The 14614-nt window shown below is 31.6% G+C and overlaps 1 protein-coding gene across 3 annotated transcripts; it reads right to left on the reverse strand.

The window, feature by feature from the left end:
* Nucleotides 1–4442: 4442 nt before the first annotated feature.
* On the reverse strand, nucleotides 4443–13534 carry LOC126733374 (uncharacterized). Of its 3 annotated transcripts, none has more exons than XM_050436642.1 (4): nucleotides 13151–13534; nucleotides 10531–10603; nucleotides 5950–6068; nucleotides 4443–4959 (listed from the first exon to the last, which is right to left on the reverse strand). In XM_050436642.1, exons 1-4 carry the CDS (start codon nucleotides 13265–13267, stop codon nucleotides 4624–4626), a joined length of 645 nt encoding a protein of 214 aa, XP_050292599.1. In that variant the 5' UTR covers nucleotides 13268–13534; the 3' UTR covers nucleotides 4443–4623. The 3 variants fall into 3 exon arrangements, with proteins under 3 accessions (XP_050292599.1, XP_050292600.1, XP_050292601.1); XM_050436643.1 differs by having other exon boundaries at nucleotides 13208–13474; XM_050436644.1 differs by having other exon boundaries at nucleotides 13171–13465.
* Nucleotides 13535–14614: the final 1080 nt, after the last annotated feature.

A 14614-nucleotide genomic window follows, 5' to 3' on the forward strand; every position in this document is an offset into this window, starting at 1 on the left:
TTATTAAGTCGTGCATCACACGGGCATAATACTAGTAACCAAATGAAAGTTGGGTATCAATATAAAAGCATTCACATCCATCTCTCCATTTCTCCCTTGTAGCCAAATTTAGCTATAATCAATTCAAAAGCCCTTGCATCAAGCTCAACAAAGTTTAGTAAAAAAACTAAAATTTATAAATGCCTCACTATCACCACTATAGCTCAACATTTAATTGTATATATGAGTAGGGCTAGATTCAAGTCACAACAAATGAAATTTTTAAAAAATGTTACGTTCTAATATTTTTTTTATTGGATGTGAATTTTGACAAATTCACTATTAGATTACATGTTCTTCTAATACCCTCCTTGCTTACAAAATTCCAAAATGACAAAAAAAGATAATAAATAACTTGTGTCAAAAATCTTCTTATACCTTCCATGATTTAAGATCATTCTTATCTCGAAATCTCCTATAGTCCTATGTCAGTGCTCTTTTTAGTTGAGGATGGAAAAGTGAAGGTATGAAAAATGATGGGAGGAAATAAAATATTATTTTTCCCTTATGCAATTTTGGTTAGGAGGATAGAAAATTTTGTTGGGTCGAGCAGAAAAATGAATGGATAGAAAATGTAATTTATATAAATTTACTCTTATACCCTTATTAGATATATTTTTAAATAGTTTAAAAGAAAAATAAATTTAAAAAACTCCTAATGTTGGGGAAAAAAACTAAGATTATGTTTGGTAACATTGTTTGTTTTCTATTTTCAAAAACTTGTTTTTGGGAATATAAAGAAAAAACAATTTTCTTGTATTTTTTAAATCAAAAACATGTTTGGTTAGTTGAAATTAAAAAGATATTTTTTGAAGAAAAAAAAAATACTAAAATATGTTATTATTAGGATTTGAACTCTAATGCTAACTCAGTAAATGAGATAGATTCATTAAATTAAATGCGTGTTTCATTAAATTTTGAAAATTAGAAACTAAAAAGAGCATTTTGCATGTTTTCAGTTTTCTTCACAAATTGAGTTTTGAAAACAGTTTTTGTTTTCAATCCATTTTCGGTTGCCAAACAAATTTTTTAGTTTCAAAAATAGAAAATTGTTTTGAAAACAGAAAATAAGGGGAAAAAACAGTTACCAAACATACCCTAACCATTTAGGTTTAAAAAGAAACGAAAAAAGAAAATACACACACAATAACGACACAGTGGAAGGAGGAGATGGGTTTAGATTGACGCCTGACAAAATCGATCAACCTAGAGCCACCCAAATTGAAACCAACTTGATTCAAGTAGCTAGTGGTCAATGGCGAGTCTCCGGCATCAAGACTTGAGGAGTGCAAGTCAAGTGACGGTTTGGGTTTTGAAACTCAACGAAAATCGAACCGACTTAATCTTGTATCATTGGAAACTGCCATCCCCTCTCTCTCTCTCAGCCTTAAATTTGTTGAGATCTCATTCGGATCTGGACTAGATCTGTCGAGATCCAGCAAGATCTCGTCAAGATCCGACGAGGTCTCATTGAGATTTAGCGAGATCTAGACCAGATCATTTGAGATCTACGAGAGATCTCATTGATATCTGACGAAATCTCGTCTCCACTACTTTGGCAATTTCTTCTAAAACCGATCGTTGTCCACCCGAGCCAAAACTAACTCGATCTATGCCTAGTGTTGGTCCGTGGCAGGTGTATTCTTGCTCCACTTGATCTAGTTGAGTCAGTTACGAGTTGAGCCCAAACCCAATCTGACCTGATCTGTGGACAACCTTACTTTAGAAGGGTTATTTCCTATTTAGTCCCCTCTGCTCTCCCCATTTTCTCCCCAAACCGAGGGATAGGAATTTGGTGAGTCCAAGCAAAAAATAGTCAAGCCCCACTTAAACCCCTCACTTTCCCCTCCTAACCAACAACCCACCCAAAATCCCCTTTATTTTCCCCTCCCCCTTTTCCATCATAAGGGAATATTTTATATTTTTTAGATTATTAATATTTTTGGGATTTTGAAATCCTAAAAAATCATAATTAAATGGATGGTTCAGATTTTGTTACATTATTAATATTTTAAATATATACTAAAATAACCTTAGTTAATTTTTGATTTAATATCGAAGATGTGATAAAAGATATTCATTTCATTATGAATGGTTAGATTTTACAAGAAGATCAGCAACCTTTTTTAGTTTGAAACACATATTTTGGCCAGAATATCAAAATTTAGCTGGAACAACAGTTTAGGCTAGAGTTTAAAGTGATACAAAATAGGAGGTTACTTGCACCATCAATGCACTGGAATAGGAAATTGAAACTGTATTCAAAACTTTGTTCCCCTTACTTCAACAGAGTTATGATTTGGTCCAAAATCGACAATGAAGGGTTTTGCACTACGAACCCATTGGTCATGACACCCAGGCTTAGAGGTGGTACATTCAACCTACCAACCTAACAAACCCAACCCAACAAAATGCCTTGAATTGGTTTTTTTGTAAGTTCATGAGCTAGGTTGGGTTATAAATTTATTTTGAAGCTTAAGTTGGGTCAAGTTTGAATTGAAAATATTCAACCTAAGTATCACATACATTATTAATGGTATAAATGTAAGCGAGTAGGATGCAAATGTAAGTGAATAAGTTAATAATTAAAATAGAAAACATGTTCCAATTAGAAAATAGCTAAAACTTTCATGGTTTTACTTTTAAAAACTAAAACGGTCACAAAACCATTTTGACTAGACCAATCTAAGTTGAATTGGCCGGTCCAGTCCAATTTTTAAATTGGTAAAAACTTTGCTAAACATTGTGTGAATACTCTAAGTTATTAGAAAATTAGACAAGAACTTTAAAAGTTTAAATCTATTATTTAAAGGCTATTTAGTTAACAATAAGTCAATTTGGTCTTTCGTTTAAATCTTGTTAACAAATAAAACTATTATAATTTTTTTTAAATGTCTATCAAATAACAAGATTTATTGGTTTATGGAAAATATTTCTCTTCAAATTAGTTTAAAGAGAAATCATTCAAAGTTTCAAACTACTCATATATTTTCTATTGGGTGTGGATTTTAAAAATCTAACTGATAAATTGTATGTTCTTATTATATCCTCTATGTTTGCAAAATTTCAAGAAAATCAAATATCAATTACCATGACATGCATAGTAAAAATATAAGAAACATGCAATCCAATAATTAAATTTTCAAAATTCACATAAAATAAATCGATTTATTTGATATATGAAGAGTTTGAAGAGGAAAACTTTGTTCTTGAGATATATCCCTAATGTTTTTAATTAAATTTTTAATAACAAGATATTTAAACGGTGGAAGGTACAAGTGGACTAAAAAGAAATCATCTAGCAACCATAATCATTCCCAAAAATAAATAAAGAAATAAAAAAGAAAAATAAGACAAAAACTCGTATAAAACAAATATATATAACAAGGTTTTACTAACATGTACCCTCCAACCTGCTTAATATCCCACAGAAATCGCCACTAGCCTGGCAGCAGGATACGCCTGAGTCACACAGCTGCAAGCAGTTCTCCAGTCACAAAACACCAAGCAAAGTAAGCTAATGCAAATCCAATCAGGCCCCTGTCAACCTCTGAGTAATGATTTATATACAAAATTTGACAACATTTTTCACATTTGCATGTCCCCGTCACCCTTTTTTTCCTTCCATGATAAAGTAAGTCTAGCACCACATAATTTTCACAATTTTACTTCAATTTTATCACATGTTAAGTTGTAAGTGGTGAAAATAAAATGATAAATCCAAAATTCTACCACTTACAACCCTTCACATGACAAAATTGTGGTAAAGTTATGAAAATTAGTGTAGCGCTAGACTTACTAGTTACTCCCACTGATAACCTATATATGTCTCCTTATTTTATTTTATTTATTTTATTTTGTATATCTGGACTTTTTTTATATGCTATTAGGTTCTTGCACACCCCAACCATATATTCTATTCTATTCCCCCACAAAATCAAGAAAACAGATTTACATACATCCATTAAAACTGTAGTCCAAAAGCTAGTCCTACAAGACAAATTATGAGATTCATGTTATCATTAAAATAAAAGCAAAAAGGATAGCTTTAGGAACCTAAAAAGAGATCGGAATGGATAAGTCAAGGACCCAAAAAAAAAAAAAAAAAAGATCAAACACCATCACTGTTGCTTTTGCTGCTGTCACTGTTGCTGATGCCCGTAGCACCACAATTACCATTGTCATTTCTGCTGCGTAGATTTGCGTGTAATTTTTTTAGATGAGAGCCCTTGGAACGTTGCGGCAAAATTGTGAAAATTTAGTGTGGTCAAAGACTTCCTAGTTACTCCTGTGTATGTCAAATTTTTTTTTTTTTTTTTTTTTTGGGTATATCTAGACTTTTTTATATGCTATTAGGCTATTGCACACCCCAACCATCCATTCTATTCTATTCCCCCACAAAATCAAGAAAACAGATTATACATACATGACACATCCAAAAGCCTAGTACTACAAGACAATATATGAGATTCATGTTAAAATTTAAATAAAAACAAAAAGGATAACTTTAGGAACCTAAAAAGAGATCGGCATGAATAAGTCAAGGACCAAAAAACAGACCCCAAAAAAAAAAAAAAAGAAAGATCAAACACCAGTGTTGCTTTTGCTGCTATCACTGTTGCTGATGCCTGTAGCACCACGATTACCAATGTCATCGTCTGCTGCGTTGATTTGCGTGTATTTTTTAGATGAGCCCTTGGAAAGCATGACTGGGTATTTAATGGCATTGAGCTCAAGCTTATGAAGTGCAGCTTTACCAAGATCAATACCACATATGTCAGAAAGCCTGACAAGGTAGAGCAAGACATCTGATAGCTCTTCACCAAGGTGTTGCTTTTCTTCGTCCTTCCAATCAGGCAGTCCTCTTGGAACCTCTCCTTTCCACTGAAATATCTCCGACAGCTCTCCTACTTCTCCCACCTGAAACATACAAAGTACACCTAGATAAGATACAGTAAAATAGTAAAGGGAATCAAAAGGTTAGCTATGAAACCTCTATACCTTTCTGAGCAAGGCACTCAAGTGGGGTTTTGTTATCACATGAGACAACTATTACACAAAATGTACATTAATTCTTTCATATATCTGTGATTTTATGGCCTGCAAATGCCATTTTGAACCTCCATTTATGTACTTTAAGCTATTTAAGCTATTCAAAAGTAGCAGACAAAAGAATAAAATGATAGAAGCCAATGCAGTTGCTTATTTGCTTCTATTACATTGTTGTTCTATGGTACAGTTCCCAAAAATACAAGCTGGACTTTCATAGATTCACTCTATAACGAAAACCTGGAATTGGGTCTTAAAGAAAGCAATTGGAAACATATTTATGTTAATAGAAAGGCCAAGATCTCCAAAGGGTCAACATGCCAAACACACATGTGGGTTTGAGAAAATAGATTAGTATTCATAGTCGGAGAAGGAGACATTGCCCTTGGCCGTAGCAGATCAGAGTTTTGCTGCCACCATTTCCTTTTAAAGTTGAATGGACTATAAAATTGTAATATGTTTCCAAAACCTCATACAATACAATATATTTAAGAAGATTACCCAGAATCTGTAATGGGCTTATGGGATTAATGCCATTATTAGGCATGGAAAAAATTATTATTTAAACGAGAGAGATAGATTTATACTAGGTCTAAGTGTTGATCCATTGTTATCCCAGTAATTCTTGAGATTTTGTTTTCCCTTCTGAATCTGCATAAAAAAAGTTCCTTGCTTTTAATGTTGAACTTCATAAAAGTTTTAATTTTTATAATTTTTCATAAAACTGATCAAACAGCTGTTTGGAATCTTATAAAAAAAAAATACTCCTAGACAATAGAGTACAAGACAAAAACAATGAATGAGTGATAAATGAACAGGTTCATGTAATCAAATGAAAGTTGAGAGAGATTTTAGGGTTACCAGAGCCAAAAGGAGATTTCTTGGGCTATGAAACTGATCCCAGTCCCTTTCCTTTGCAAACTCCGCCATTCTCTTCCTCAAGTGTTCAAGAGTAACACCACCCTCTTTCTCTGCAACCCCTGTTGTCATTATTATTTGTTACTGTTTTTGGTTTTTACTTTCACAGATTTGAGTCCTTCTTCGGTCAGCTTATTTGCTGCTGGATAAATAAAACCCAAAGCAAACCCACATCGACTATTTCTCCTATTCTCTGGAACCAAGAAAATATTTCATCAACCGGGACCTGCCTACCGGCTGCTACCGGTTCATGGGACATCCTTTCCCATTTGGCAACGGTCACGTGCCGGTTATTGGTCTCGTGCAGTAGTGACTACTGAAGTAGTAGCGATTTGGACGGACCACCCGCTTTTTTTTGGGTTTTGTTTTTTCCCCTCCTATCATCTCCCATCGAAAATTTTATCCTATCTTATTTTATCATCTTAAAAAGTAATTTTATCAATTATATAATACAATTTTACAGTACTCCAGCATCTTAACTTTTATTTTCATATTCTACTCATTAAAATAATGCCAAAATGCAAAACTCACCCTCTAAATTTCACAACTTTTCATTTCAATCCTCTAAATTTGCATTCTGTCATTTCAGTTCTCTAAGTTTCAAATTCTATCCTATCTTATTTTACCATCTCAAAAAGTAATTTTATCAATTATATAATACAATTTTATAGTACTCCAGCATCCCAACTTTTATTTTCCTATTCTACTCATTAAAATAAGGCCAAAATGCAAAACTCACCCTCTAAGTTTCACAACTTTTCATTTCAATCCTCTAAATTTGCATTTTGTCATTTCAGTTCTCTAAGTTTCAATCCTCCTCAATTCAGCCCTCCATTAACATTCCATCCATTCTTACCGTTAGTTTTGACCCTAATTTAATATTTATTTCTTAATTTAAAAAAATTTTAAAAATCCATAAATTAAAATAGCAAACCAGAATGGCTTCAAAAAAAAAAAAGCAAACCAGAAGAACACGAATAGAAACCCAACCTAACCCATCGATAACTAACTAAGAGGGAGAAAAAGAGATCAAGAGACCGAGAGGAAGACCGAGAGACCGAGAGGGATATGAGAGACAGATCGAGGGACGGCTCCGGCCAATAGTCGACAGCTCCAGGCCGATATGACAGGGCAACTCGTTTCTTTTTGTACACCAATATGTCGATGTCGCCGCTTCTTTTTCTTCTTCTTCAGTTCATTTATTGTAAAATAGGACATTATATAATCAACCAAAAACCACACCAAAATCACAACAAACTACCCAGCAAACTAACTCATATCACACCCAAACCAAAACCAATCCAACCATACCAAATACAACCAAACCAAACAAAAGTTTACAAGAAAGACAGAAGCATCTCAAACTTGACCCAACCTCACCACTACCAACATCATACCGCCGCCAACAACCTAAGTAAGCCCTTATTACAGTGACCCACTACCTACACTGTCATACCGACTTGGGATCATGCAAATACACTGGGACATGACAATTTTTTTGTAGTGACATCACCTATTTTTCAACTTTATCAACATTTGGGATCATGCAAATACATGACAAGAATATTATTAAACTAATTAATCACACAATAATGATAATTAAAGCATCATAACAAAAAAAGAAAATAATATACTTACGATTATATATATAAGTATGAGTCAATCTAACAAACACAATCACATGATCCCAAACAAAAATGAATTTGTATTCATAACCGTCCATGTGTAAATAGACATAAACAAAATTATAATCTAAAAGCTTACCTAAGCAATAGTTACCATAATTTTTTTAACAAATCCATCATTTGTATACTCACTAATTTTCTTAATTAAGCTTGAAAAGATAAAAATCTCACTAATTGATCCTTTGGTGTATTTTACCAATTTAGTGAGAGTAAATTGAAGAGATCAAAGTGAGTTTGGTAAACTAATGTAGGATAGAATATACAATTTAAAATTTTTCTTTTAATAATTTTTTATTTTTGTAATTTTCAAATTTTGTTCAATAAACTTCATTTTCTTGTATTAGAAATTACGAAAATTACAAAAACAATTTGTAGAAAATGTTTTATGCCTAAATAAAAAGAGAATGCTTTCCATTTATATATATTTATATATATATATATATATATATATATATATATATATATATAATTTGAAGGTTTTTCTTTGAAAATGAGAAGGAAGTGAAAGTAAGCAAATTAGGATTTTTTTTAAATATGGATGCCATAGAGAGGGACAAAGTTTATGTTTGACTCTATGAAATGGTGATTACCATGAACTCTTATACATCCAAACTATACTAAATTAAGGTTTAGACTAAGGGGGTCGAGAAAGGGAAATTTAAAAAACTAAATTTAAAATTAAGTAATGCTTATTACATCTCCCATAATCCTCTTTTTTTCTTAAATTAAATTTTCTTCTTGGTATAATTAATAATCTATTATCTATGTTACTCATGAAATTTGATTTGACAAAAAGAGAGAAACGTATTATATCAATGTCAATTATAGTTTACAATATTTAGTGCTCAGGTTGTTCTTATTAACTCAACTGGTAAAGTCTCTTACCGTTGAATACACTATTAGGGGGAAAAGGAAAATAAAAAGGCAAAGGTTTCACAAAATTAGAAGAAGAAAAGAGGAGAATATTGTTGATAAAATTCAAATGTTATAAAAAAATTATGATACTTTCTCAATTTTTTTTCTTTTTTTTTTGTAATAGTTTATTTTCTACATAAAAAATTATATATAAATAATCAAGCATTGAAATAAATACATAAGAAACTTCAAAAATTATTTCAAGCCAAAACCATTATATCAAGTACATAAATGTTCATAAAAAAAAGTACATAAATGTTTATAATATAAGCATAACTTGTTTCACCCTTCTTTAAAAGTTATTATGACTTTTGAGTGGAATTCGTAATGTGCTTTTGTGTTAGAACCTCATTCCCTCTACCTTGTGCGTATGTTTGTTTCTTAAAAAAATGCTCATAATGTAGTTTTTAATCATTATAAATGGAATATTTTATGAGTTTATATTAAAGAAAATATAGATATTTATGTCAACTGCACTTTGTATATGTCTACCTACTAAAAATCTTTCCATCTGTAAGTGGAATTTCTACCTTAAAAAAAAAAAGGGGGGATTATTCATGTAAAAAAAGCCTATTATTAAAAAAAATTTAAAAACTGCTTTATCTTTTTTTTGGTTTTCTTACACTGAAATTTTACTTAGTTTTCAAATGAATGGTTTTTATTTTTTCAAATTAGTCTCAAATATTATGTGTATGTGTTCAAATAAACCTAAATTCCTCTCTCAAATCATATCCTGGCTTGGCATGACACAAGACTATGTCATTTGATCATGATATATATTTCTAAGTAATAGTCACAAAAAGACTTTTTTTTTTTTTTTGGTCAAAATCACAAAAAGACTTTGACCTAGGTCAACCCCTCTAATTTATCATAGATATATCTAGAAATTCGAAAAAGCTTGTAATTACTTATTTGAAAACTTTCAAAATCCTAATTCCTAACTACTATATATATATATATATATATATATATACATATATATAAAAGCCTTCGACATATTAATAGTAGAAAGTATTCTTATTAGTGTTCACAAACATATGAAGTCATGCTTGAGTTTATTCAAAAGTAGTTACTAACCCATGCAATACACTGTATAATTAGCAAAAGTTATATATGTTAACTTTGTTCAATGGTACAATTAGTTATAAACGATTTTGAATTAATAATTCCAATATAATAATCATAAGAGAGAAACAAAAATAAACTTTTAACACAAAATTACACTATTAAGAGAAGATATTGTTATTCCTTTCTCAGCCATCTTTATTATCCCCACATGCTATTATTGCTATAGTAATTATAAACCTGCGGTCATGTTAGTAGGATGACAAATTAGTGAGTTCACAAACTAAATTAATGACAACAATTGTAAATTTTCCATGGAAACCTAAGCTTCAGTGGAAAATTTGGGAATATAGAAATTTTATATTTCAATTTCAGAAGCACTACCTAAGGTCCTAAACTAGCATCCGCTTTCGTCGACAAACTCTCCAATTTCTCAAAACTCCCTTTACCCTTCTTCTCATCAGACTTCAACAAAAACCTATTGTTCTCAGGAACATTCTTCTTCAATGTAACGCCAAAATAGCCTTCTAAATTTCTACAAAATCGTAAAAATGAAATGAAAAATATAAAGAAGTAAGCTTTGACATCACAACCATCAAGAATGTTGTCTTTACTAAAATTTGAGGGGTCACAATCATCACAAATTAACAACAAAAAACATTCCCATGCTTCAAGTTCATAATTTGGGTAAAAGACATGAAATATTAAGTACCATCTTAAGTTTACTACTGCAACTGAAGCCTTCATGATTGACTCTTTTATATGTCACAATTAATCATTAAATTGGAAGATAAGCCCTGCCATCACATAACCAAGTACATACTTTGAAAAGCATTACAAAACCAAAAAAAAACTATACCTGAAAGGCTACAGGCGGCTTTCATGGCCTTCTGCTTTGTTCTATCATCATGTAATTCCACTTTTGAAATTACCTTATGTCACAAAACAAGATAAGAATCTATTAATATTTATGCCAAAATTTAATGAAAACAGAATAAAAATAACAAACATAACAGCCCATCATTCTATGCTTTCTTCCAGGGACGGAGCCAAGACTTGGAGTTAGGGAGGACGGTTTTATTGTTAGCTATATGCCATGGTTTTGGCTTTCGGCTCTATTGCTTAGCCGGTAAAGGTTTTCTTCTATTATTATTTTGTTGTGTGTGTAAAGAGTGTCTTTTGTTAGTAAGGATAAAATTATTTTGTTTAAAGTTTTTTAAAGGGCTAAGTTGTTTGTTTTTGGTAAAATTAGTTGATTAGTCTCAAATTTGTTTTTAGCTACGCTATTGCCTATTGGTAATTTTTGTTATTGGGCTAATATTTTGGGCTTGTATATATATATATATATATATATATATATATATATATATATTTTAGATTTTAGATCTATAAATTTTTTAATAGACTTTAAAATGAGGAAAATACTAAATCTACAAAATTTTCTTGTGGTTAGTAGTTATTAGTAAGTGAAAAAGTGATGTAAGTGGTGGATCCAAATGCAAACAAATAAAAATTTGCTACCTTAATAATCTGTAAAAACATTGTAAAAAAGTTTGTAACTGTAGCATTTCTCTTATAATGACCAATAAAAGAGACAAAATGTAATTTCATTGAATCACGAAGTTACTAAAATTAGAATCTAAATATATAGTTATATAATTATATTATTTATAAAAAAAAAAATTTAGAGGGTGGGGGGGGCCTAGTCCATGAATGGCTTGTCCATGCTTTCTTTTCTTCTGGTTAGCACAAGCTGGTTGCTCCCTTAAACAAATACAAAAAAACCTTATCATTAATTGCGTCTAAGACAAAATTCTATACATACAATACAAATCAAAGGGTGATGCTCTTCTCAACAATATCAGAAAATTGTTGATCAAAATTCAAATACATCCCGAGAAGAAAAATAAAAGATATACGGTATTTCACGGAAAACAAACCAAAAAAAAAAAAAAAGAAGAAGCATAAATCAAAATTATGTAGGGAACCTAATAGAGTCATTGAGAGTGGGTTCTTTGCCTCTATGTGCTTGCCTAAAAGGTTTGAGGGCTGCAAAGAATTGTCAGAAAAAGATTGCAGAACAAAGCCAGCAAATAAACAAGAATATTAAAGAATAATAAGAGAGAAGTCTGATGGGACTTGAGGACCATTATAAAGCGAGGAGAAAACAAAGAGTCAGTTGCCTTGGTCTGACTCTTTGATTATATAGGTGTGCCTTTGACAAATTAGAGAAAAACAATAGCATACGATCTGGATTCAGTTGTTGAGAAACCTGGTTTCTTCATCGTTGCCCCTTCCCATGGTTTGTCAGACAGAGAGGAAGGTAAGCAGAAAAGAAGGGTTTATCGAGGAGGGCGAGAGAGCTCTTATTGGGTAGTAAGTAAAAACTTAACCTACAAATTTAATTAATAAAAAAAATAGACTTGATGATAACGTGAAAAATTATGGGGGCTTTAAATCCTACATAGTAAGTACTCAGGAAGTTAAAAAAGAGTAAAAAAAAAAAAAAGGTAGATGCTTCAGTTTTATAGTAGATATAGATTTACTTGTTGATCTTAAACTTGAGCTCAAATTTGATATTTTTTTAATTAATGAGTAACTCATCCTTAACATTATCATTACATGATAAAGAAGCTTATAAATCCTATTACATAATCCAAATTAAATACCACATCCACATAAAGAAAAAATTAATTTAGAAATTAATAAACATAGCTCATCATCAACATAAATAGAGATCAAGCCATAAAGAAGAGAATAAGAGAAAAGAGATTAAAAAAAAAAAAAAAAGAGTAAAAGAAACAGAAGGAAAAAAAAAAAAAAAAAAAAGTGGTTGATGAACTTGTACTAATGGAAATTTATGTACAAGCTAAAACAGCCAGAACATGTTAGAACATATTGAAATTTTAGTCTAGATGAAACAAATGAGTTACATATATTGGTTTAGCTACTGAAATGAAATTAATATTTATACTGTTCCAATCGGAAAGAAATGAAAATATTAACAATGGATCAACCACTATGCAAAAAGACCTGAAGTCCAAAACCCCCATGACCCTAATCTATACAACCCAAAGTCAGCTCAACCCATATCAGGACAGCACACACAGGACAGAACCCATATCTGCTATTCAGTGCATATATAACAGCAACAGAAGCAAAGGTGGGGGTTTGAAGTTCTCTAACTACAAGGAAGAAGGATCTAGAATAGCAATTTTTTTTTCCCTACTAAAAAGAAAAAAAGTAAAGACACCGGAATTTCCTTATACTTTGCTGGAAGGATTGAAGGCTTGTAAATTAATTAACATCCCTTGATCTGTTCGGGTCAATGATACAAAGGTATACCTTGGCTAACAATCGAAACACAAAGGCTAAAAGAGATGCAAAAAATGGTAGCACCACTTAAATTAGTAGCAGAAGCAGCAAAAAAGATAATAAATTAATTTATATGGGAAAAAAGTATTATTACTGCATTCTACCATATATAAAAAATCCCTACTACTTATTTCAGCGCGCTTTGATGAACAACAGTCCACCTTTTGCAACTTGGACAAAATCTTTTTTGCATGAAATTGTAATGCAACCAGAGAGTGCATAGTACATCTGTTTGTATGTGTATGGGTTCGCGAGAGAGAGAGGATAAATGTAGAATTTCATCAAAAATAAGCAGGAGAAGCGAGGGAGTACAGCTTCCACCCCTCCATTAATTAGCAGGAAATTTTAGCTGTACTCTCTCTCTTCTCCTATTAATCTTGACGAGCGAGCGTGTGCATTGAACAAAAGCATGCATTTTTTTTCCATCCTTTGTATTATATATGTATATATAATGAAGCAGACTGCAATAATGTGTGCAAGCTTCTCAAAACTTCTCCCATGATGTTTTGAAGAATCGTCATGGTTGGGCCATACCCCTAGCCCTAGGCATACGACACGGTCAATAATTAATTTAGGTGGTGAAGATATAACGATGGGGATAGTGCAACGATGGGGATAATTAATTTATGGTCAATAGGATTATATTTATAGGCCCCATGTTTTGGTAGGACGGTTTGGATCAAATTAAGTTGGCCGACTTTGGCTTAGTATTAGTTGCACTAATTCAACTACGGAAGAATCTGGATGAAGGATAAATAAATAAAAGTTTCTGAAATTTTCTTTTATTTATGAGAAAGAAAGAAAGTAAGAAAGTAAGAATTCATACACATTACATCATAGTGGGGATGGACTGGATGCAGAGTTATTACTAGGGCAACAACATATATAAATGGAAAATAGAGCTGCATGCATGTCATTGTTAATTAAGAGTCCTGTCTATGAATTTTTTTTTTCTCAGTTGCTCAAATAGTGGATGAATTACTTTATAGCTTTAATTTTTTTTTTTTTAATTCAGGCTTATCGAATTCAAGTATTAATTAATTGTAAAAGGGAGAAAATGATTTCCAACAAAAGGATGAATTACTACAACCATAGATCTATCTATACTCAGAGACATAACCACTTGGAGACCAAGGGAACTGTGGCCCCCCTTGTCCCCTCCAATTATCAATTATTTTATTAGTAGTGTGTATATATATATATATATTCTTTTTTTACACAATAGATATGGTTAAATTTTGAAGAACCTAACTCGTCCCCAATAATTCAATGGCTTCAAAAAATGGAAATGGTCAATTGACCCATTCCTATGGCCCCCTTCCCAAAAACAGACAACTCGTCCTCAATAATTCATTGGCTTCAAAAAAATGGAAATGGTCAATTGACCCGTTCCCATGGCCCCCTTCCCAAAAACAGACATTTTAATCAATAAAATATCTAAATTCAAATGGTGTATGGTACCATGTTAAAGGTACAACTACCTCAACAATATTTTCAACTCGCTCAGAAACCATCTGTACCACAACCACAAGATCCTCAATGTTACATGTGGTATATTAGTCGTCGGG

This window comes from Quercus robur, chromosome 6, assembly GCF_932294415.1.
Source record: "Quercus robur chromosome 6, dhQueRobu3.1, whole genome shotgun sequence".
Taxonomy (NCBI): Eukaryota; Viridiplantae; Streptophyta; class Magnoliopsida; order Fagales; family Fagaceae; genus Quercus; species Quercus robur.